At 44.2% G+C, this 24,103-nt stretch overlaps 2 protein-coding genes across 8 annotated transcripts in view; both read left to right on the top strand.

The window, feature by feature from the left end:
* Positions 1 to 11,524, top strand: part of mtr (5-methyltetrahydrofolate-homocysteine methyltransferase) — a 35,295-nt gene extending 23,771 nt beyond the window's left edge. For 3 of the 7 annotated variants that reach the window (XM_034708126.1, XM_034708129.1, XM_034708128.1), the window contains 9 exons: positions 1,098 to 1,179; positions 1,382 to 1,480; positions 3,860 to 3,935; positions 4,025 to 4,180; positions 4,681 to 4,880; positions 5,124 to 5,321; positions 5,412 to 5,604; positions 6,258 to 6,370; positions 8,671 to 11,524. In XM_034708126.1, coding sequence (XP_034564017.1) covers positions 1,098 to 1,179; positions 1,382 to 1,480; positions 3,860 to 3,935; positions 4,025 to 4,180; positions 4,681 to 4,880; positions 5,124 to 5,321; positions 5,412 to 5,604; positions 6,258 to 6,370; positions 8,671 to 8,760 — 1,207 coding nt within the window. In that variant the 3' untranslated portion in view covers positions 8,761 to 11,524. The remainder of the gene's footprint in view (positions 1 to 1,097; positions 1,180 to 1,381; positions 1,481 to 3,859; positions 3,936 to 4,024; positions 4,181 to 4,680; positions 4,881 to 5,123; positions 5,322 to 5,411; positions 5,605 to 6,257; positions 6,371 to 8,670) is intronic. The other 4 variants (XR_004634735.1, XR_004634738.1, XR_004634737.1 and 1 more) reach the window with 4 other exon arrangements.
* A 5,114-nt stretch (positions 11,525 to 16,638) lies between these two features.
* The window catches only part of LOC117830458 (ryanodine receptor 2-like), a 39,474-nt gene continuing 32,009 nt past the window's right edge, over positions 16,639 to 24,103 (top strand). Inside the window, exons 1-2 of the mRNA XM_034708592.1 lie at positions 16,639 to 16,686; positions 16,808 to 16,929. Coding sequence (XP_034564483.1) covers positions 16,639 to 16,686; positions 16,808 to 16,929 — 170 coding nt within the window. The remainder of the gene's footprint in view (positions 16,687 to 16,807; positions 16,930 to 24,103) is intronic.

Genomic DNA, 24,103 nt, shown 5'->3' with positions numbered 1-24,103 from the left:
ATTCACTCACTGTCAGTGTTCCTGTCAACAGCTCTGTCTGCCTCAGCTCCTTTACCGTCCGGCCCTTATCCACTGAAATGTCTGGCTCTTTATTTGATCCCGTCTTCAGCAGGCCTCCTGGGCAGAGAGGAGGTTCTGTGCTAATGGAGCCTTTCTTTGTCAAATAAAGGATACATAGATAAATAAACACACAGTCTGCCTGAATCCAGGTTAATGCCCCTCTCTCTGTCAGGCTGCAGCAGCTCTGAACTCTGTATGATGTTTTATTTGTATGATATAACACAGTGAGTGTCACAGCAGTAAATGTGAAGGGTCCTCCTCATACACCATGTGAGGTCCTCCTCAGATTATCATGATGGTGATGATCAGCTGCCTGAACTCACTCCTGTCCTCTCCATGTTACACTTTCTCGTGGTGATTTACAATGGCACCTACAATACATTTCCCATGGTGCACTGCGGGAGCCTGGCATCCTTTCACAGGCATTGCAGGATGCTGGTTTGCCTGTGAAGGGAGCGCTCCCCCTGTGTTTCCTGTGGGTCCTGACCTGCAGACAGGTGACAGGAAGCTTCACTGCACTGCACAAAGGCAGACACACTAAAACATCCACCATGAGAAGATGATCAAACACAGACAGGGACTGACTCCCTGCAGACACACTCCAACACACACCTCCTCTGGATCAGGAAGATCATTCAGTAAGCATGATTTAGAAGACAAATCTTACAGATTCTGACACACACACATCATCAGTGTGTGTGTGTGTGTGTGTGTGTGTGTGTGTGTGTGTGTGTGTGTGTGTGTGTGTGTGTGTGTGTGTGTGTGTGTGTGTTCAGTGACCCTCTGTCAGGTCAGTTCAGTGGACTTCTGGAATAGATGAATCATATTAACAATCATCTGTCAGGGTGCAGTGACACGCCTGCAGCCACAGAGGGCGCCAAAGAGAACAAGAGCAAACACTCACAGACATCCAAGCTTTTCATAACTCTGTCCTCTGTATGAAGCTAATGCTGTGTGTGTGTGTGCGTGTGCGTGCGTGCGTGCGTGTGTGTGTGTGTGTGTGTGTGTGTGTGTGTGTGTGTGTTTTGTGTTGTCAGGACACACACAGCGGTGAAGATTGCTCCTCGATACCTGTCTCCTGTGATTCATGTTCTGGACGCCTCCAGGAGCGTGGTGGTGGTGAGACAAACACCTGATGTGACTGACGTGTGACAAACCTGTACTGACTAGAGAAGCAGCAGGACATGATCACTGTGTTTGAACAGAGGTGTATTCAGCACCAGGTTTCATGTAGATCATATCAATCTAAGGTAAATACCTGTATCTCAACAAGAACACTCAAATTTACCCTGTGTCTGTCTTTTCCATATGTGCGTGTCAGTGCTCTCAGCTGCTGGACGAGGTGATGAGGGAGGAGTACTTTGAGGAGCTGAAGGAGGAGTACGAGGAGATCAGACAGGAGCACTACGACTCCCTGAAGGTGAGGAGGAGAGGTCACACCGACCCGGAGAGGGAGGGAGGGAGGGAGAGAGGGAGAGAGAGGGAGAGAGAGTGCACAGTGTGTGAGGTCAGAGTGTTTAACCTTCATCACATCTTACACTGCTGTGAGAGTGAGCAGCCTGCACACACACACACAAACACACACGATGCATTGAGGTTAAATCAGTTTGCATGATAGATTAGACTATGGTCAAACCTTGCTCTTGGGACGGTTTAAGATGGAGAGGGAGCGTGTGACCAGAAGCAGCAGCGTGATACAGATCGCTTACGTGTTACGTGGCTCCCTAGTGTGGTTCTAGTCCTCATGTGGTTCTAGTCCTCAGGTGGGTCCAGTCCACATCGTCACAGGTTCTTGTGTGGGTTTGAAGCAGACTTTCACAGTTATGGTGCGTTCAATGACTCTTGTGTTAGTGTTTGTTACGTTTCCTCGCTCCGTTCCTCCTCTACTCTGATAATCTGGAGCACACAGCGCTGCAGGAGCCTCATTGGTCAACACAGCTGTCAATCATGATGTCATACCCCCCTTTTTATATCATCCATCCATCCATCCATCTTCCTCCACTTAACCGGGTCCAGGTCACAGGGCAGCAGTCTCAGCAGGGAAGCCCAGACACTCCTCTCCCTGGCCACTTCCACCAGCTCCTCTGGGAGGATACTGAGGCGCTCCCAGGCCAGCTGAGAGATATAATCTCGCCAGCGTGTCCTCCTCTCAGATGGACATGCCTGAAACAGGATGCCTCCCGGATGTCTCCCTGGGGAGGCATCCTGTTTCGAACCACCTCATCTGGCTCCTCCAGATCTGGAGGAGCAGCGGCTCTACTTTGAGCCTCTCCCGGATGTCTGAGCTCCTGACCCTCTCTCTAAGGCTGAGCCCAGACACCCTGCGGAGAAAGCTCACTTCGGCCGATAGTATTCACAATCTTGTTCTTTGGGTCACTACCCACAGCTCGTGACCATAGGTGAGGGTTGGGTTTAGCGCCTGTCCGGCATCCCCCCTGTCACCTGATCCAACTCACCACCAGATCAGTTGTCAGCTCTGCTCCTCTCTTCACCCGAGTGTCCAGAACATACGGCCGCAGATCAGCCGATGTGACTACAAAGTCGATCAGGGATCTGTGACCCAGGGTGTCCTGGTGCCACGTGCACTTGTGAACACCCTTATGTTCGAACATGGTGTTCATTATGGACAAACTGTGACTCACACAGAAGTCCAGTAACTGAACACTGCTCGAGTTCAGATCAGGCAGGCCTTTCCTCCCAATCATGCCCCTCCAGGTTATGCTGTCATTGCCCACGTGAGCATTGAAGTCCCCCAGTAGGACAATGGAGTCCCCCAGTCTGGGCGCCTTCCAGCACCCGTCCCAAAGACTCCAAAAAGGGTGGGTACTCTGAACTGCCTCCCACCTGGCGCAACTCCAGCAAAGAAGAGAGTCCAACCCCTCTCAAGAAGGTTGGTTCAAGAACCCAAGCCGTGCATAGAGGTGAGCCTGACTACATCTAGCCGGTGTCTCTGAACCTCCCACACCAACTCCGGCTCCTTCCCCAGCAGAGAGGTGACGTTCCATGCGCTAAAGCCAGTTTCCTTAACCGGGGATCGCCAAGGCCCCCGCCTTTGGCTCCTGCCCAATCCCCACTGCACCGGACCCCTGTGACTCCTGCGGGTGGTGAGCCCACGGGAGGATGAACCCATGTCACCCATTCGGGCTGGGGCCGACCGGGCCCCATGGGTGAAGGCCCGGCCACCTAACACTCCCCTGCGGGTCCCAACGGCTCCAAGGTGGGGCTCCGGCGGCCCTCTGGACAGGGTGCACTCGTTCTGATTGTTGTTCTTCATCAGGTGTCTGGGGGCCGCACTTTGTCTGTGCCCTCACCTAGGACCTTGGGAGACTCTACCAGGGACAATTGCCCCTGACAACATAGCTTTTAAGATCATTAGGGCACCTTAGAGATAGATATAGACCTTATATCATCAATAACTAGTTCAAAGTAAAGTAGTCAGAAACATGAACACTGAGATATAACTCAGAAGAACTAACTGTAGTGACAGAAACCATGTTTGACAAACATTTATTAGACCTGTGTTTGAGTTTACACTTTGACCCATGTCTCATCTGTTAGCATGGAGGAGGCGGGGCTTATGAGCTGTACTGTAGACAGTCAGCATTCATATCTGGGGAGCTGTCCAGACGTTTACCCAGACTATTCAAACATTCATTACAGCGCTGAAAATATTTAAGGAACCTTCTGTCTGTGTGTGTGTGTGTGTGTGTGTGTGTGTGTGTGTGTGTGTGTGTGTGTGTGTGTGTGTGTGTGTGTGTGTGTGTGTGTGTGTGTGTGTGTGTGTGTGTGTGTTTTGCAGGATCGTAGGTTCCTGTCTCTGTCTCAGGCCAGAGACAAACGTTTACACATCGACTGGACGTCTCAGAGCAGACCAGGTGAGTAGAAACGGATCCAATTGATTGCTTCAATACAGAGGTCAGACTGTGTGTAGTTCTCACTGTGTGTGTGTGTGTGTGTGTCTCAGTGCGTCCTCAGGTCCTGGGTCCTCTTGTGTTTGAAGACTATGATCTGAATCGTCTGCTGGACTTCATCGACTGGAAGCCGTTCTTTGACGTGTGGCAGCTCAGAGGCAAATACCCCAACAGAGGATACCCAAAGATCTTCAACGACAAGACAGTTGGTACGACATCTCACTCTGCCCGTCACACTGAAGACGTCCATCCTGACCCACTGAGGATGCTGCTTTCCTGCTTCAGTTATACTTTTTATTTTTAAGGATATAAACCAGCTTGTCTTTAGAGGAAGTGTCAGGCTCCAGTTTAAATAAAGTTACAAAGTTTACTTTCAACAACTTTGAAAGTCATATCAGGAGAAGCCTCCGGATGAACTGGGGTATGAACTGAGCCTCACTGTAGAACAGGTTTATCGCATGTGGTGATGTTTATTGTTCCCTAAGAAGGTCAATAACATGTTGAGAGCTCCGGCTCTACACCTCCTAGAGCAGTTTCAGAGCCGGACGGTCGCCCCCCACAGGATGTTTGATGTCATTACAGTGATGGTGATGGTGATGTAGGTTTAATATGGTGGCCACAGCAGACCTCCTGTGTCTGTTCGGTGTCTGTAGAGCTGTCAGGTCTCTGTTAATGTCACACTCGGCTCAGTAACAGCTCTGTTCTGCAGGCCAGGAGGCGCGGCGAGTCTTCGAGGAGGCCCAGCGAATGCTTCATCAGATGATTGACAGCAGCAGTCTGAGGGGGCGGGGCCTAGTGGGCTTCTGGCGTGCTCAGAGTGAAGGTGATGACATCAATGTGTACAGAGACGATGTAACAGTGCACAGAGACACCAAGCCCATCGCCACCTTCCATGGATTGCGGCAACAGGTGAGGCTAAAACACAGACGTTCACAGGAGCGTACGAACACGCAACATATATGAGGTGCAGAGATCCAGACTGTGTTTGTACCAGGCTGTAAACATGGACCGTTTAATATGGGGCTCACTGCGGGACACAGACTCTAGTGGACACTCAGGGAACTGCAGTCCTGTTCTGGCTTCATTTTTAGACATGTAACTTTGGAGCCTCTTCATTAAAATGTGTGTTATTTGTGTTTGTGTGTTCTTCAGGTGGAGAAGGCAGACGGTTCGGGTCCATACCTGTGTGTCTCAGACTTTGTGGCCCCTGCAGACAGCAGGGTGGAGGACTACTTGGGTCTGTTTGCTGTGGGGGTGTTTGGAGCTGAGGAGCTGAGTCAAAAGTTTCAGAACCAGGGAGACGACTACAGCAGCATCATGGTCAAAGCTCTGGCTGACCGGCTGGCTGAGGTACACTGTGGACATGTTTGGACCAGTACAGACCAGAATGGATCCGTGTGGATCATTGACTGATGTTGTGATTCTGTTCCCGTCCTGCAGGCGTTCGCAGAGGAGCTGCACTGTCGTGTTCGACGGGATCTGTGGGGGTACAGCAGTGAGGAGGAGCTGCAGACGTCAGACCTGCACAGAATCCGCTATCAGGGCATCAGACCTGCAGCTGGATACCCGAGTCAGCCTGACCACACAGAAAAGACCACCATGTGGAGCCTGGCTCAGATCAACGAGAGGACTGGTGAGAGGATCACTGACATGCCACTGCTGAAACTGTTGTGTTGTTCTTTGAAATGTGAAACTGTTTGAATGTCAGATCTTATTTCAGTGTTTAAAGTCAGCAACACAGTCTGAGCAGAGACAACACTCTGTCTGCACATCCCTACTTTCATTATTTAAGGTCTTTGATTTCATGGCTGTGTTCACATATACTGACTGTGTCTCTGTCTGTGTGTGTCTGTGTGTGTCTGCGTGTGTTTGTGTGTGTCTGTGTGTGTCTGCGTGTGTTTGTGTGTGTTTGTGTGTGCCTGCGTGTGTTTGTGTGTGTCTGTGTGTGTCTGCGTGTGTCTGCGTGTGTCTGCGTGTGTCTGCGTGTGCGTGTGTTTGTGTGTGTCTGCGTGTGTTTGTGTGTGTCTGCGTGTGTCTGCGTGTGTCTGCGTGTGTCTGCGTGTGTTTGTGTGTGTCTGCGTGTGTTTGTGTGTGTCTGCGTGTGTTTGTGTGTGTCTGCGTGTGTTTGTGTGTGTCTGCGTGTGTTTGTGTGTGTCTGTGTGTGTCTGCGTGTGTCTGTGTGTGTCTGCGTGTGTTTTTGTGTGTTTGTGTGTGTCTGCGTGTGTTTGTGTGTGTCTGCGTGTGTTTGTGTGTGTCTGCGTGTGTTTGTGTGTGTTTGTGTGTTAGGTATCAGTCTGACAGAGTCCTTGGCCATGTCTCCTGCTGCGTCAGTATCAGGACTCTACTTCTCTCATCCTCAGTCTTCTTATTTTGCTGTGGGAAAGATCACCAAGGAGCAGGTAACCTGAGACGTGTCATGTATTAAAACAAATGTTTGAAACATATACATCATATGACATATAATACACCATACATGATGACTGTGGTGCCGGCTCAACATCAACATCTTAGGCTGAAATGTAGCAGGTCTAAATATTACATGCCTGACATCGTCCTCAGGTGTACAGATGAACAGGTGAGCACAGGCAGGTTGAAGCATTGTGGGTGTTAGATGAAGTGTGTAAACAGACACTGAATATTTTTATATTTTGAATCTTTGACTATGAACTGCGTTTGAAATATTAATATTATATGATCCTTTAGAATCAGTTTTATGACCGTTCACAGCATTTATGTCTGATATCTGGACGTGATGATCAGTTAAGACATCCCACTCTGGGTATGTCATCAGCTTTTATTTTGAAAGCAAACATCAGTATGGTTTTCTCTCGTCGTTTATAGATGACTTTCTTTGCTCCAACCAACATGAAGTACAGGAGAATGATGATGTTTAAAAGGCCAGCGTCTGTCACAAGTCGGGTTGGATCTATAACCTATGGAGCTGTTATTGTTGCAAACTATTTGTAGTTGTGTAAAATGATGCGGACAAATATCCACAAATATGTAAACAGATCTGCAAATACAGTAAGATTTACTTGAATCCCCAAATCCTCACACAAATCCACACGGTGACAGCTTTAGTTTGGGTCCTAGCTTCCTCAAACTCGGACTGATGCAGAGGATGAGAATGAGGCCATGAACGTGTGTCTTTAATTGTGTGCTGGAGGAGTTCTCAGGATGCCCAGCAGTGTTTTAAAAGAGATGGAGCTTCATGGGCTGCAGCAGCAAAATGGTTACAATGTTACAATGCTACAGTGTTACAATGTCATTTAGCAGACGCTTTAATCCAAAGAGACGTACATACGAGAACAAGAACAACACAAGCAAAGATCTAGACAAGAGGAAACAAGATCAGTAAGAGGAACAAAGTGCTTCAAGTCCATTTGGGTGCAGGTACTGCCAAGCAGTATAAAGGCAATGCACAAAAGTAAGTAAGGATTATTATTATTATTTTATTATTATTATTATTATTTTTATTTTATTTTATTTTATTTGTATATAGTAAAATAAGGACCATCTACAATGAAGCAACCAAACCATCTAAGACCTTCCATTATCTTCACCAACAATGAACTTGTCATCACCACAATAATGACCAAAGTACCAAGTGCTGGGTCACTCAAGACCTGAACACAGATTCCCAGAGTAGAGCAGGACAGTGCGAGTCAACTGTAGCTGGAAGACATGATCTGCCACTGGGGACAACAGTGGAGAACAGTCTAGCTAAGTGCATAGTGCTTCCTAAAGAGCTGGGTCTGTCATTGAAGTAACGTGTTTATTATATATTGCATGGTGTCACTGTTTTTGTGGTGTCTGGAGTTTGCTGTATCAGAAGCATCAGTACCAGGTGACAGGACTTGTTTAGACTATGCTCTTGACTGTATGTCACATTTCATACGGTGAGTTCACCACAGCCACCTGTTGCCCTCGACCCGAGCTAACACTCAGTCAGACTCTGTTACTGCGTGTGAGGACGGAGATCCACGCACATTTGTTTTCAGTCAGTGTGTTATTCTGGTTTTAATCACTGGGGATGGTCTGCAGGGTCAGACTTTGGGCCAAATTCCACCTGATCCGTGTCCGGTCCGTCTCTGATCCGTCACAGCACTGGATCTGATAGGTTTCTATTCTAGTTAATGTGTTAACTTCCTCTGGATCCGCTCCGTTTTGCGTTCACAAGAGACACAAGACTTCTATTTGTGCCGGATGCCGGAGCAGGACGCATCAATCTCAACAGAGCAGATGGAGCTGGACAGGAAGTCAGGTTTCACCAAAACAAAATGAAAACATCCGGTTAATTTTCAGAATAAAACACTCTGTGTTATCACCAGATCGTATTTCACTTCACTACAACAACAAACCAAAGTCATGATGAGCGGAGCCAGGCCTGGAGTCAACAGGTCAGAGGTTTTCAGAGGACCAGAAAGACAACATGGATGAGGAGAGGAGGAGGAGAATCCTTGATTCAGTGATTACTGCAGGAAAACCTCGGCCACATGACTCCAGCTGTCTGGAGGTGCTGCTCCGTGCTGCGTTCTGAAAACCCAACTGGTGGGTGTTGACGGACGAGAGAGCACGGAGCCGGACAGTAACTGGTGGAAGTCCTGTGTCAGAGCTTAGGTCTGGATTGGGATGATGATCGGGACCTGTTTCAGACTTGGACCTGGTGCTGACCCTGTGCTCTGTCTCTCCTGCTCAGGTGGAGGATTACTCCAGGAGGAAACATCTTAGGGTGGAGGAGGTGGAGAGGTGGCTGGCTCCTGTGCTCGGCTACGACCCGGAGGAGTGAGACCTCAGCAGGTGGACCAGAACCAGGTCCACAAGACCAGATTTAAGTCGGTCATTGCCTGCAGTGATCACAGATGCTCTATGATGCTCTAAAGGTCTTCATTCACTTCACTCATAACATTTCTCACACACACACACACACACACACACACACACACACACACACACACACACACACACACACACACACATACACACACACACACACACACACACACACACACACAGATTCCCGGTGTGCTATGATAAAGTGCTTCTTAAACACATTCCTGTTTGTGGTGCAGAGGTCGAGTCAGTTCATGAAACAATCTGAGGATTATAATCCGTCACACAGAAACATAAAGTCTTATTTCACATCAGGTCACACAGAAACATGATTACCTCTCTCCTGCTGGGACTGATCACAGGGTCAGGGGTCAGCTGCTGTGGGTCAGGCTCATACAGATTATTATCGGTTCATCAGAGAGATAACTTTGATTTATTTAAAACATTTCAAATTAAAATGATGAACCTTCTGTCTAAATTTAAAATATTTATGTGGAACAAAACTTTGTCTGAAAGCCTTCAACAAATATTTGAGAGAACTGTAACTTTCATCATCATGTGCAGGAGATAACAGGTAACCAGTTACACTTACAGCAGTTACACAGCCGTCTGACACCAGCCAATCAGAGGGTGCTGTGGGCGGGGCTTACTTGAAACAGAATCGGAGGGAAAGACACACCTGCAGCAGAGTCCAAGCAGCTCACTTTTTAATCAGTGAAATAACCGGCTCCAACAAAGTGTTCCTGCATCAGTCTCACGTCTGTACGTTCTGGAGTCTACGGTTTTTAGTTTTTATGGTTTTATGATTCGGTGGACGAAGGCTGAGGGAGCTACAAACACGCCTCAGTGAAGAGTTTTAAATCCTTTTGGTTTCAAAGACCCTTTCACTCAGGTTCAGCACTGTGACGTGATCACATGCTGCAGACGCTCATTTACAAAGACAGTCTGAGAACTGTTCCAGGATCATGACTGAAATCATGTTTGAGCAGTTCAGACCTGAGGTCATCACAGATACCAGCAGGTCTTTATGGACCCATGAAGACCTGAGGTCATCACAGATACCAGCAGGTCTTTATGGACCCATGAAGACCTGAGGTCATCACAGATACCAGCAGGTCTTTATGGACCCATGAAGACATGAGGTCATCACAGATACCAGCAGGTCTTTATGGACCCATGAAGACATGAGGTCATCACTGATACCAGCAGGTCTTTATGGACCCATGAAGACATGAGGTCATCACAGATACCAGCAGGTCTTTATGGACCCATGAAGACATGAGGTCATCACAGATACCAGCAGGTCTTTATGGACCCATGAAGACATGAGGTCATCACAGATACCAGCAGGTCTTTATGGACCCATGAAGACATGTGGTCATCACTGATACCAGCAGGTCTTTATGGACCCATGAAGACATGAGGTCATCACAGATACCAGCAGGTCTTTATGGACCCATGAAGACATGAGGTCATCACAGATACCAGCAGGTCTTTATGGACCCATGAAGACATGAGGTCATCACTGATACCAGCAGGTCTTTATGGACCCATGAAGACATGAGGTCATCACTGATACCAGCAGGTCTTTATGGACCCATGAAGACCTGAGGTCATCACTAATACCAGCAGGTCTTTATGGACCCATGAAGACATGAGGTCATCACTGATACCAGCAGGTCTTTATGGACCCATGAAGACCTGAGGTCATCACTAATACCAGCAGGTCTTTATGGACCCATGAAGACATGAGGTCATCACTGATACCAGCAGGTCTTTATGGACCCATGAAGACATGAGGTCATCACTGATACCAGCAGGTCTTTATGGACCCATGAAGACATGAGGTCATCACTGATACCAGCAGGTCTTTATGGACCCATGAAGACTTGAGGTCATCACTGATACCAGCAGGTCTTTATGGACCCATGAAGACATGAGGTCATCACAGATACCAGCAGGTCTTTATGGACCCATGAAGACATGAGGTCATACAACAAAGCTTAATACAACACAACAAAGTGTTTCAATCCTCCCAGAATAAAATCAATGATACATGTTTTATGTAAAGCAGTCAGTGTTCTCTGTTGCAGAGCTGTCACTCACACAGACTGGCATGTAACTGGTTTCTGACCACTTAGATAAACAAACCATTTCACACCTGTCCTCAGAACACACATGACCGGATGTAACGGCATGGTTCACTTTAAAGTGCAGGTATTAAACCCTGTCAGTGTTATAAAGACTGTTTACATAATGAAAGTGTCTCACTCTGCTCTCTTTAACCCTGTGAAGGAGATCTCTCAGATTAAAGATATCTAAGATAAAAGATATATCTCAGTTAAAAGAGATATATCTCAGTTAAATGAGATATATCTCAGTTAAACAAGATATATCTCAGATAAAAGAGATGTATCTCAGTTAAAAGAGATATATCTCAGATAAAAGAGATATCTCAGATTAAGGACTTAATGTATTAATAAAGTTGTATTCCTGTGATCCGAAGCGTTTCTCTCTGGGACAGTCTGTCCTCACTGGTCCAGGTTTAATCTGATCTCAGGTCAGTGTTTTATGTTTCACTCCAGTGTCTTACGGCCCTGACGTGCTGCAGCTCTGTCTGAATCTAACTGTATTTTCTTACACTGTAAAAAGATGCTGGCTCTTAAACACTGTAAAAAATGAAAGATGAATATTTGTAAAAAATAAATCATTTGAATGTTCCTGTTTGTTGTTTGTTGTTTGTTCCTGTTTGTTTTTTTGTTCCTGTTTGTTGTTTGTTGTTTGTTCCTGTTTGTTTTTTTGTTCCTGTTTGTTGTTGTTGTTTGTTCCTGTTTGTTGTTGTTGTTTGTTCCTGTTTGTTGTTGTTGTTTGAGTTCTCAGCTGGTCACTGGCACTGAGTGGAGCTATGATCAGGTCTGTGATGGACTAACAGATTTAAACAGGAAGCTAACACTAGCTTACTATCCCAGCAGCCTATTAGTACATCATGTGTTTATGTCTTTATGGTCTGTAGAGTCCAGAAATATTACCCAGAATCCACCAGAGCTTGACTCTAACATGGAGATAAAAACAGAGTTTGATGGTTTGTGAATCACTTAAAGTCTCAATGGAACTGAAATAGAGCAGACACAACATATCAGATGTTGAAAATGAAAAATGATATTTATATATAAAAATATCTGCTAATCTGGTCATCAGCTCTTCTTTTAATACGGCGAGGAAAAAGTAGTCCCTCTGATTTCTGAGACCAGTTCTGCCTCTGGATTCATCTGAACCACTTTTGGTTCTGCTGAACGGGCCCAGTTTAACTCTTCAGACATGATGACATATAACGACCTGTGGACTGGCTCCTCTCAGCAGCCTGATGTAACATCTCAAAGGTTTCCAGAGACTGTTGTGTGTTGTTGAGTTACTTAAACTCACATTCTTAAAAAGGGTTTCAAAGAAGATCAACTCTTTCTGTCTTTTTTCCACGTCTACAAAGAGTGAACTTTAAAAATGTTTAGATGTTAACACGTTTAAATAAAAGATATCAGAGATCATCTCTCCCTGCAGACACACACATCAGCTGTGTCCCATCCAGAGCCACAGACTCTGCAGGACCCAGCCCCTGCAACCAGCATAGACCGGTCAGGTGGATCTGAACTGACACGGTCTGCTTTCTATTTCCTCCCCCCTTCTTTCCTTCGTCCTTTTGCAGCCCTCTATTTCCTCCCCCTTCTTCCCATCCTCCTTTTGCAGCGTTCTATTTCCTTTCCTCTTCTTCCCTTCCTCCTTTTGCAGCTTTCTGTTTCTCCTCCTCTTCTTCCCTTCGTCTTTTTGCAGCTTTCTGTTTCCTTTCCTCTTCTTTCCTTCCTCCTTTGCAACTTTCTACTTGCTGTCCTCTTCTTCCCTTCCTCCTGTCGCAGTTTTCTATTTCCTCCCCCTTCTTCCCTTCCTCCTTTTGCAGCTTTCTGTTTCCTTTCCTCTTTTTCCCTTCCCCTTTTTGCAGCTTTCTGTTTCCTTTCCTCTTCTTTCCTTCCTCCTTTTGCAGCTTTCTGTTTCATTTCCTCTTCTTTCCTTCCTCCTTTTGCAGCTTTCTGTTTCCCCTCCTCTTCTTTCCTTCCTCCTTTTGCAGCTTTCTGTTTCCCCTCCTCTTCTTCCCTTCGTCCTTTTGCAGCTTTCTGTTTCCCTTCCTCTTCTTTCCTTCCTCCTTTACAACTTTTTACTTGCTGTCCTCTTCTTCCCTTCCTCCTTTGCAGCTTTCTATTTCCTTCCCACCTTCTTTCCTTCCTCCTTGTGCAACATTATATTTCCTTTCCTCTTCTTTCCTTCCTCCTTTGCAGTGTTCTATTTCCTTTCCTCTTCTCCCCTTCCTCCTTTTGCAGCTTTCTATTTCCTTCCCACCTTCTTCCCCTTCTCCTTTGCAGCTTTTTACTTCTTATCCTCTTCTTCTCTTCGTCTTTTTGCAGCTTTCTATTTCCTGTCCTCTTCTTTCCTTCCTCCTTTGCAGTTTTATACTTCCTTCCCACCTTCTTTCCTTCCTCCTTTTTGCAGCTTTCTATTTCCTGTCCTCTTCTTTCCTTCCTCCTTTGCAGTTTTATACTTCCTTCCCACCTTCTTTCCTTCCTCCTTTTGCAGCGTTCTATCTCCAGCCCCTCTTCTTCCCTTCGTCCTTTTGCAGCTTTCTGTTTCCCTTCCTCTTCTTTCCTTCCTCCTTTACAACTTTCTATTTCCTGTCCTCTTCTTTCCTTCCTCCTTTGCAGTTTTATACTTCCTTCCCACCTTCTTTCCTTCCTCCTTTTTGCAGCTTTCTATTTCCTGTCCTCTTCTTTCCTTCCTCCTTTGCAGTTTTATACTTCCTTCCCACCTTCTTTCCTTCCTCCTTTTGCAGCTTTCTGTTTCCCCTCCTCTTCTTCCCTTCGTCCTTTTGCAGCTTTCTGTTTCCCTTCCTCTTCTTTCCTTCCTCCTTTACAACTTTTTACTTGCTGTCCTCTTCTCCCCTTCCTCCTTTGCAGCTTTCTATTTCCTTCCCACCTTCTTTCCTTCCTCCTTGTGCAACATTATATTTCCTTTCCTCTTCTTTCCTTCCTCCTTTGCAGTGTTCTATTTCCTTTCCTCTTCTCCCCTTCCTCCTTTTGCAGCTTTCTATTTCCTTCCCACCTTCTTCCCCTTCTCCTTTGCAGCTTTTTACTTCTTATCCTCTTCTTCTCTTTGTCTTTTTGCAGCTTTCTATTTCCTGTCCTCTTCTTTCCTTCCTCCTTTGCAGTTTTATACTTCCTTCCCACCTTCTTTCCTTCCTCCTTTTTGCAGCTTTCTATTTCCTGTCCTCTTCTTTCCTTCCTCCTTTGCAGTTTTATACTTCCTTCCCACCTTCTTTCCTTCCTCCTTTTGCAGCGTTCTATCTCCAGCCCCTCTTCTTCCCTTCCTCTTTTTACAGATTTCTATTTCCTTTCCTCTTCTTCCCTTCCGTCTTTTGCAACTTCATATTTCATCACCCTTTTTTCCTTCCTCTTTTGCAGCTTTCTACTTCCTATCCCCTCTATCCTTTCATTCCACCTATTAGAGCTCTCCATTCACTTCCTCTTCAGTTCTAACTTTTGTAGCGTCCTCTGACTTCCTCCCCCCTTCTTTCTCCCTTACCTCTCCCCAGCCGGACGAGGCAGATGACCGCTCCCTGAGTCTGGTTCTGTTTGAGGTTTCTACCTTTTAAAAGCAGTTCTTCTGGCCATGGATTTAGCCTCATTTTTAAGTTGTGCGCCCATATAGCAGACGTCCCGGGTTTGATCCCAGACTCCAGCCCCTATCCCACATGTCATCCCCCCCTCCTCTCTCTCTCTCTCTCAAAGTCCTGTCCTCTGTCCTCTGTCCTCTGTCCTCTGTCCTCTGTCCTCTGTCCTCTGTCCTCTGTCCTCTGTCCTCTGTCCTCTGTCCTCTGTCCTCTGTCCTCTGTCCTCTGTCCTCTGTCCTCCCCTTTCTGAATAAAGGAGTAAAATGAAGTATTTAAAAGAGTATGTTTTCCTCACCACATGGTGGGAGTGTTGGGTTTTTGTTGATGTGTATAAACAAACTGATGTTATAACTTCTTAATGTAAGAATATTTGTTGAAGAATCCTGTAGTAGTCTGTTCTCAGTTGTCACACTGTTGGAGTCAGTCATGATGCACGTGTATGAAGTGTAATGTATGGTGAGCAGGTGACTGTTAATTAGAATTCCTACAGGATGAGCAGAACCCAAACACAACACTGTCTGCACTCAGGTCTACATACTACCTTCTTACTGCACATGACTCAGTTTATTATCTGATCAACAACTAAAGACATGAAAAAAAGGTTGACTCAAAATATTGATGTATAGATGATTTATTGATTTAAAAAGATCTGTAAATGAAGCAAGAGAAAGGAGTCTATCTGATTGTTATAAGTTCTGCATCTGGATTTTTCTTTACCATAATATTTATATTAAATATCTAAAAGTACATTTAGCAGAACAGGCGTTGTTTGCTTATGACTGTAAAAACAAAAAACATTTTTAACTATTGTGTTGACTCTGTACCCACTGATACGTGAGACAAATCCCCTGAATATGCACAAACTTGTATTTATTTAATATAATCCAGTTTCTTTCTGGTAAGGAGACCAGAACTCAAAGTTTTTCAAAACATTTACTACATCATTGATTTGATGGAAAGTACTGTTTTATCTTCACTTCTTAAACATCAACAATAAAGTGACTGGATTGAAGGGATATTTTAGCATTTTGAAGTGGGGTTGTATGAGTTTTAAATCACTAGTAATTGTAGGGGCCACAACAGATGCTGCTCAGCTTGTAATGAGAACCTGCAGGGAGAAATGGAAGGCATGCTAGGCAACAGTTTCTGCAGACGGGGATTTAGTTCATTTTAAAAGATTCTGACCCAAGCTAGTACAATTACTAGTGATATGAAACTCATACCACCCCACTTCAAAAAGACTGTAACTGAACTGGTGTGTGTGGCGGTGTATGTTTCTCAGTATGTGTGTGTGTGCATTGGAGAGTTCAGTGAGATGTGCCCTAAATGAGTTCTGCTTTACAGTGTGGACGACATGTTGTTAGTCCTTACACCTTTATTTACTATCTGTACCTAAAGTCAGCTTCAAGTAGTCGTGTTTAAGCTAGAATTGCTACATATATATATATATATATATATATATATATATATAGCAATTCTAGCTGTAGATGTACTATATGTAATGTATACATATTTATGTTACTGTTTTATTATTATATTTCAAATGTTTTGAATTTGAATGATTATACAAAAATTGAAATGCTAAAAATATGAAAATAATTGAAGAAATATATATATAGCAATTCTAGCTTAAACACAGAGTATTAGGGCCACTGAAAAAAAATTTTTTAATTAAGTTCAAATTTTTTGGGGGATTTTTATTTTTATTATTATTAGAAAAAAGTCAGAATTTTGACTTTTTGCTCCGAATGATAATATGTATATATTATATATTGTATTTCAATGTTTGTATTATCCTCGAAATTCAAAACATTTTAGATATAATGATAAAATAATAACAAACATTTTCTCATTTGACAAACTGGATGGTTGAAGACATTAATAGAGAAGTTCTGTGGTTTTACAAACACACACACACACACACACACACACACACACACACACACATAGACACCTGTACAGCTCCTCCCTCGGTGAGCACGCGCCATCCAATGGGAGAGGAGGTCCATTGCGCGTCTGTTTGTGCTGCTGAGACACACACATACTCACACACACTCACACACACACACACACCGCCCGTTCTCTGCACACAGACACTGCGCGAGCCTCCGAGAGACCGCCGACATGTCTGACGGAGGAGAAGGAGAGGACGAGATCCAGTTCCTGCGGACCGTAAGTCTTCCTCAGCACTGTGTGTGCGGGGGCTGCGGGGCACTGCGGCGTTCTGCTCTGCTCCGCTCCCTGTCCCTGTCCGTGTCCGTGTGTGTGAGTATGTGTTAGTGTGTGTGGGCAGGCAGGCAGGCAGGCGGCAGGCGGGGAGTTTACCGCAGTAAGGCTGACAGCTCCTCCTCGCTGCCCGCATCCTGCAGAGGATGGAGGAGCAGACAGGAGGAGGTGCAGGGAGGTGCTGTCAGGGTGACAGGAGGAGTTCAGCCGCATGACAGTGTGTGCGTTCAGGCGCTGCTGTGTGCGTGCCTTGCTCAGTGTGTGTGTGTGTGTGTGTATGTGTGTGTTTTATAGCGGGCGCAGTGCGGTTCTCGGTGTCTGCGTGAAGATTCTGCATCTGCTGCACTTCAGCTCTGAGACGATGCTGTGTGTGTGTGGTTGTGTGTGTTTGTGTGTGTGTGTGATGAAGTGAGATCAGCTTGTTTGAACATGAGAGGAGGAGCCGTGGTCCAACAGTCACGCGTGGATAATTTCACAGTGAAGGAGTGTGCTCTGTGTGAGAGAGACACACTGATGTCTATGAAATATATCTATAAATGAGTGTATGATGAACTCTCTGTGTGTGTGTACGTGTGTGTGTGTGTGTGATAGCAGCAGGTTGGTGCAGAGCTTTGCAGAGATGTTAGAGTCATCAACATGTTGAACATGTCGGTGTGTGTGTGGGTGTGTGTGTGTGTGCGTGTGTGTGTGTGCGTGTGTGTGTCTCAGACAGACTGCTCTCGCGCTGCATGGATCAATATTGATATGATCTGTATTAATAAGTGTGTGATGTGAGGAGGTCCTCTCAGTGACAGGATGATCTGTGATCCTCTCAGCTCCTGGTTCTGGTCTGTAGTTTGGATGCTGGTCTTCTTCTCTGTGCAGGTTCTTCACTGACCCTGTGTGTGCAGACCGTAACATGTAGACAGGTTCTTTTCAACACAGGTAGAAACACACATGTACATGGTTTGTGTTATCAGTGTGAATCATTCCTTTTTCACAGAGAGCCACAGAGAAGCAGCCTCATACATTAGGGTAACAGGATGTGGGTCCTGATGTCTTAGTTTTCTGAGTAGGCAGGTTTGTAAAGGTAAAAAGTCAATCATTGACATGTTGTGTCATTGAAAGAGGAAGCAGGATGGACTGTTAGGTGTGAGCATCGTCTCTTTAAACCTGTCTGTAGTGGCAGACCAGTAGAGGGCAGTAAAACAAAGAGGAATGCCATTCATCACAGATGACACCATAGAAGCAGACGGACAGGCAGGTATCATTATGAGCAACACAACAGTTAGCCTGTTAGCATGAAGAGACTCAGCTGGTGCTGTTTTAGATGGTGCTATATTTCATCACAGATGGATTCACTGAATCAACACGTGAGAGGAGATAAGCGCGAGTAGCAAAGACGTTTCAACACGGCTTTAAAATCCTTTTGAACTCAAAAAGCCGTGGCAGAGATCGACCGGTGTTTTGGTTTAAACAGCGACCCTGTTAACTGGAGACTTTCAGCCGGATGCATCCCTCATAAACGTCTTTAGACGATCATTAAATATCTGATGAGGATATTTTGAAATCTTAATAAAAACTAAACTAGTTTGCATTCCCAGGAACTCCCTCTGTGTTTCAACAGCTGTGTAAACTCCACAAACACTGACACGTTCAGCTGAAGGTCTCCAGTTTACAGGGTCACTTTTAAAACCGGAACACCGGGAGAGACGCATTCACGGTGGGCTGAGAGAAGACTACTGTTACAAGCTGCTAAATCAAGAGAATCACAGCTTCTTCTTTTGAAAAGTACACACACATACAAAAAAGATAGAACAAATCAAAACTAATGAAAGAAAGAGAAATCAAGTGAATCACAGATGTGTGTGATGTTATTGTGGACGGAGGGAGGAATAAAAACACTGAGGTTAATCTACCAATCAGACACATTCAGCATTGCAGGCCCTGCCCCCCGAAAGTCCCTGGCTCTTTGAAAAGTACTACCCCCCTAGCAGGGGCTTTTTAGGGGGGAGATCACCTACCCCTGAACTAAATTTAGACCCTGGGTCCACCGGTCGAAACGCATGTAGTTCAGGGGTTAAGTTCCTCCCTCCAGTCGAAAAACGCCCTAATCCTCCCTCCCTTTGACCCTTAACCTGCTGTAAACAGGTGAGTTGTTTATAAATTCAGCTGTACTCAGTGAACGGTGAATTCATACACCCTAACACCAAGTCCTTTCTAAAGCTGTGTACACATGAAGAGAGAAATGAGCTACAGAGACCCAAAATGTTTCTGTACCAGGCTGTAAACATGTTTATTTCTGCTGTAACATTTGAACATGGGGCTCTATGGGGACTGACTCACTGCAGGAGACACACTCTAGTGGACACTGGAGGAACTGCAGGTTTTGGGCCTTTGCTCAGATTAAATGAGACAGTTGAAGATGTAACCTGGCTCACATTTCGTTTGTGACTTTTCATTTTACTGATATAGAGGTCATTGAACATTTAGGGTAAATAAAGTTCCTGTCAGGATACTTTCTAAAAGCACTTTTCAATGACATCATTGGCTTTTGAGTGAACTACAGTCAGCACCCGGGAGCATGGACCACATCACTGAACGTTTTTCACCTTTAACAGGTTGAACACCTGTACTCCGTACTGTTAGCTTGTTCGTGTGCTCTGGGCTGAGTAGCTGTGTGCCATTTCAAAGTTCCAAAAAGTTCAAAGTCTTCTTTATTGTCAAAAACTGCAGTATGCACCAGACATACAGAGGTTACATTTGACAGAAGTTTAGCTGCTTATGTCTGAAACAATTGGTTAGCGTTAGCACATGGAGCGCATGTGAACTCTTTCATGTGATCCTTAACGATGAGGTGAAAAAAGTCCAATGGATGGCTCAGTTTATTCTGGTAACAATAGAAAAATATCAGGTGTCTCACTTCCGCATTGGACTCATATTTTTAGACCGGAGGTTGCCGCTTGCTTTCCACTGGACCACTATGGGTGAAGATGTGGACTGTGGAGAATGAGGTCCTAGACTCAGGTTTTCAGGATTCAGACTGAACACTGAAAAACCAGCTTTGAATTAATATCTGTATGTTTGTGAGGTGAGGACAGGCGGTGCAGTGTTGGATTGTGGGTAATACACAGACTGGTTTCTCTCTGCAGGTTCATCCTCTGAGCGTCCTGCAGAGAGATCTGCTGATTAGACCTGATGTCTGATAAATGACACTGAATCTGAGATCTCTGATCTATCAGGCTGCACGCATGCTCTCTCTCTCTCTCTCTCTCTCTCTCTCTCTCTCTCTCTCTCTCTCTCTCTCTCTCTCTCTCTCTCTCTCTCTCTCTCTCTCTCTCTCTCTCTCTCTCCTCTCTCCTCTCTCTCTCTGTGTGTGTGTGTGTGTGTGTGTGTGGGTTGTCTTTCTGTCTGTTTGTGTGTGTCTTTCTGTGTGTCTGTTTATGACCTTAATCCTCAGTAAAACAGATATTTGTAGAATTCATGGGACAAAACAGTAACCCATTTGTCTTGTAATATTTCTGATTGTGGGCCAGAATGTAATCTGTTAAAAATACAGGCTCTAAATAAAAGTATTTTTAGATGTATTACATTTTGTTTTATTAATACTCACAACAATCTATAATGTAACCCTTAATACTTAGCGGGTCATGATGTTACAGTGTGAGCTGAATGTCAGACACAACATTTAAATTAGTCCACTTCATGTGTAGTGTTTATAGAGGCCAGTGTGTAATATTTAAAGGTACAGTGTGTAGTGTTTTAAAGATACAGTGTGTAGCATTTAAAGATACAGTGTGTAGTGTTTATAGAGGCAGTGTGTAGTATTTAAAGGTACAGTTTGTAGTGTTAAAGATACAGTGTGTAGCATTTAAAGATACAGTGTGTAGTACCTAGAGGTGCAGTGTGTAAGTATTTAAAGCTACAGTGTGTAGTATTAAAGGTGCAGTGTGTAGTATTTAAAGCTACAGTGTGTAGTATTTAAAGGTGCAGTGTGTAGTAGTGTAAAGGTGCAGTGTGTATTATTTAAATGTACAGTATTTAAAGGGCAGTGGTGTAGTATTTAAAGGTACAGTGGTGTAGTATTTAAAGGTGCAGTGTGTAGTATTGAATGTACAGTATTTAAAGGTGCAGTGTGTAGTATTTAAAAGGTACAGTGTGTAGTATTTAAAGTTGCAGTGTGTAGTATTTAAAGGTGCAGTGTGTAGTATTTAAAGGTCCAGTGTGTAGTATTTAAGTTTCAGTGTGTAGTTTTTAAAGGTGCAGTGTGTAGTAATTTAAAGTTGCAGTGTGTAGTATTTAAAGGTGCAGTGTATAGTATTTAAAGGTGCTGTGTGTAGTATTTAAAGGTGGCAGTGTGTAGTAGTATTTAAAGGTGCAGTGTGTAGTATTTAAGGGTGCAGTGTGTTGTATTTAAGATACAGTGTGGTATCATTTAAAGGTGCAGTGTGTAGTATTAAAGTTGCAGTGTGTAGTATTTAAAGGTGCAGTGTGTAGTATTTAAAGATACAGGTGTGTAGTATTAAAGGTACAGTGTGTAGTATTCAAAGCTACAGTGTGTAGTATTTAAAGGTACAGTGTGTAGTATCTAGAGGTGCAGTGTGTAGTATTTAAAGCTACAGTGTGTAGTATTTAAAGGTGCAGTGTGTAGTATTTAAAGGTGCAGTGTGTTGTATTTAAAGCTACAGTGTGTAGTATTTAAAGGTGCAGTGTGTATTATTTAAAGCTACAGTGTGTAGTATTGAAAGGTGCAGTGTGTATTTTTTAAATGTACAGTATTTAAAGGTGCAGTGTGTAGTATTTAAAGGTACAGTGTGTAGTATTTAAAGTTGCAGTGTGTAGGTATTTAAAGGTGCAGTGTGTGTAGTATTTAAATGTACAGTATTTAAAGGTGCAGTGTGTAGTATTTAAAGGTGCAGTGTGTAGTATTTAAAGCTACAGTGTGTAGTATTAAAGGTGCAGTGTGTATTATTTAAATGTACAGTATTTAAAGGTGCATTGTGTAGTATTTAAAGGTACAGTGTGTAGTATTTAAAGTTGCAGTGTGTAGTATTTAAAGGTGCAGTGTGTAGCATTTAAAGGTGCAGTGTGTAGTATTTAAAGTTGCAGTGTGTAGTATTTAAAGGTCCAGTGTGTAGTAGTATTTAAAGTTGCAGTGTGTAGTATTTAAAGGTCCAGTGTGTAGTAGTATTTAAAGGTGCAATGTGTAGTAGTATTTAAAGGTGCAGTGTGTTGTATTTAAAGATACAGTGTGTATCATTTAAAGGTGCAGTGTGTAGTATTAAGTTGCAGTGTGTAGTATTTAAAGTTGCAGTGTGTAGTATTTAAAGGTGCAGTGTGTAGTATTTAAGTTGCAGTGTGTAGTATTTAAAGATACAGTGTGTAGTATTCAAAGCTACAGTGTGTAGTATTTAAAGATACAGTGTGGTAGTATTCAAAGCTACAGTGTGTAGTATTCAAAGCTACAGTGTGTAGTATCTAAAGGTTCAGTGTGTAGTATTTAAAGGTGCAGTGTGTAGTATTTAAAGATACAGTGTGTAGTATTCAAAGCTACAGTGTGTAGTATTTAGAGGTACAGTGTGTAGTAGCAAAAGGATGTCACTCTGTGTGATGTCAATATATATACAGTGATGTTGTTCTCAGATATAGATATCATTTATAATGCAGTGTTTCTTTACATAAACATATCTGTATATAACAGACTGAAGGCTGTATCAGTGTGACTTCTGACCGTCTGTTTCAACATCTGCTCTCCTCTCTGACGTCTCAGAGTCACTGTCACCGTCTATCTCCTGAAACACTCCTGAATGTGTTCCTTATAACTCTATGATACGAATACTGTGATGAGCACTGAGGACATGATGATTCTAAATGAAGGGTATCATAGGTGAGACCTTACTCTGCAGGTATTAACAAAAGAGTATTTATATTTATAATATTTAATATCTACATTCACCACATTAAAATAATTCACTCTGTTTTTACACACAGGTTGTAAAAACTGAAGGACTGTGAGAGCTGCAGAGAAAATCTATGAAGGTGAATCACTTTCAGGAGAATAAGTTAAGTTCAGTGTGAGAGAAGCCTTTAATCATCCTGCTGTGTTGATGCTGATTCCTCAGGTCCGTCATGTTAACTAACAGCTCTCTGATCTGTGCCCTGGCTTCATGCTCTTCACCTTTAAAAGAAGGTGGAGGGTAATGGAGAATAAATCGGATCATAATGTTCCTCTTAGTGCCTGGACTCAGGATCCAGGGACAGGGCTAATGTCTGGTAATGATTTAGGTTTTGTTACCACACCACATACATCAGCAGTACATTTTGGTTCTGCCTTTGAGCACAGTTTGGAGTGTCTGAGGTGGAGTGAAAGGTTCCACTCAAACTGAACACCAAGATACTCAGTGTTTGGATTTTCCTCTCATGACACTCAGGTCTGTTTTAACAGGACAGTGTGAACAGATCACACTCAGACTCATCCAGACTGGTTTCATATGCTCCTGATGTGGTCCTGTGAATCCTTCATGTTCATGTTAGCAGGTTAAAGGAGCTGCACCTGCCATGTGAGCAGCATCAATCAGTCACAGTCATCTCTGCTGCAGCTCTGCAGGACTTTACTGTGAGCCATGCAACAGCTCTCAGCAGAAACAGTCCACATACACACTCAGTCATATTTACAGAACCAGGAGGAACACAGCTTCACTTCAGCGTTAACATCTTAATAGGGTAGAGTATGGCATGGACATGTTCTTTAGAGTTTGTTCAGGTATCAAACCGGGCTACTCAAAACTGGATTAAGGAATTAGAATTGAGATGTGGTGTTTACATGCACAAACAGAAAAGGCAGACCCTTTGGCTGAATACCCGACCAAAACCAGAATACTGGAGACCAGGCAACTGCATTGGTTGCAGTATGTATGCATCTGGGACTTCCACCAGACCTGCGCCTGGTCCGTCTCTGATCCACTGCGGTCCGGCTTCATGCTCTTGTCTGTCAACACCCACCGACTGCGTTTTCAGAACGCAGCACGGAGCAGGACCTCCGAACAGCTGGAGTCATGTGACCGAGGTTTTTCCCGTGGTAATCACTGAATCAAGGATTCTCCTCCTCCTCTCCTCATCCATGTTGTCTTTCTGGTCCTCTGAAAACCTCTGACCTGTTGACATCCAGGCCTGGCTCCGCTCATCATGACTTTGGTTTGTTGTTGTAGTTAAGTGAAATACGATCTGGTGATAACACAGAGTGTTTTATTCTGAAAATTAACCGGATGTTTTCATTTTGTTTTGGGTGAAACCTGACTTCCTGTCCCGCTCCATCTGCTCTGTTGAGATTGATGCGTCGTGCTCCGGCATCCGGCAACAATAGAAGTCTCAAAAAAAGAAGAAA

This window comes from Notolabrus celidotus, chromosome 18 (genome assembly GCF_009762535.1).
Source record: "Notolabrus celidotus isolate fNotCel1 chromosome 18, fNotCel1.pri, whole genome shotgun sequence".
NCBI classification, from domain to species: domain Eukaryota; kingdom Metazoa; phylum Chordata; class Actinopteri; order Labriformes; family Labridae; genus Notolabrus; species Notolabrus celidotus.
This window is presented reverse-complemented; position numbering and strand designations above follow the sequence as displayed.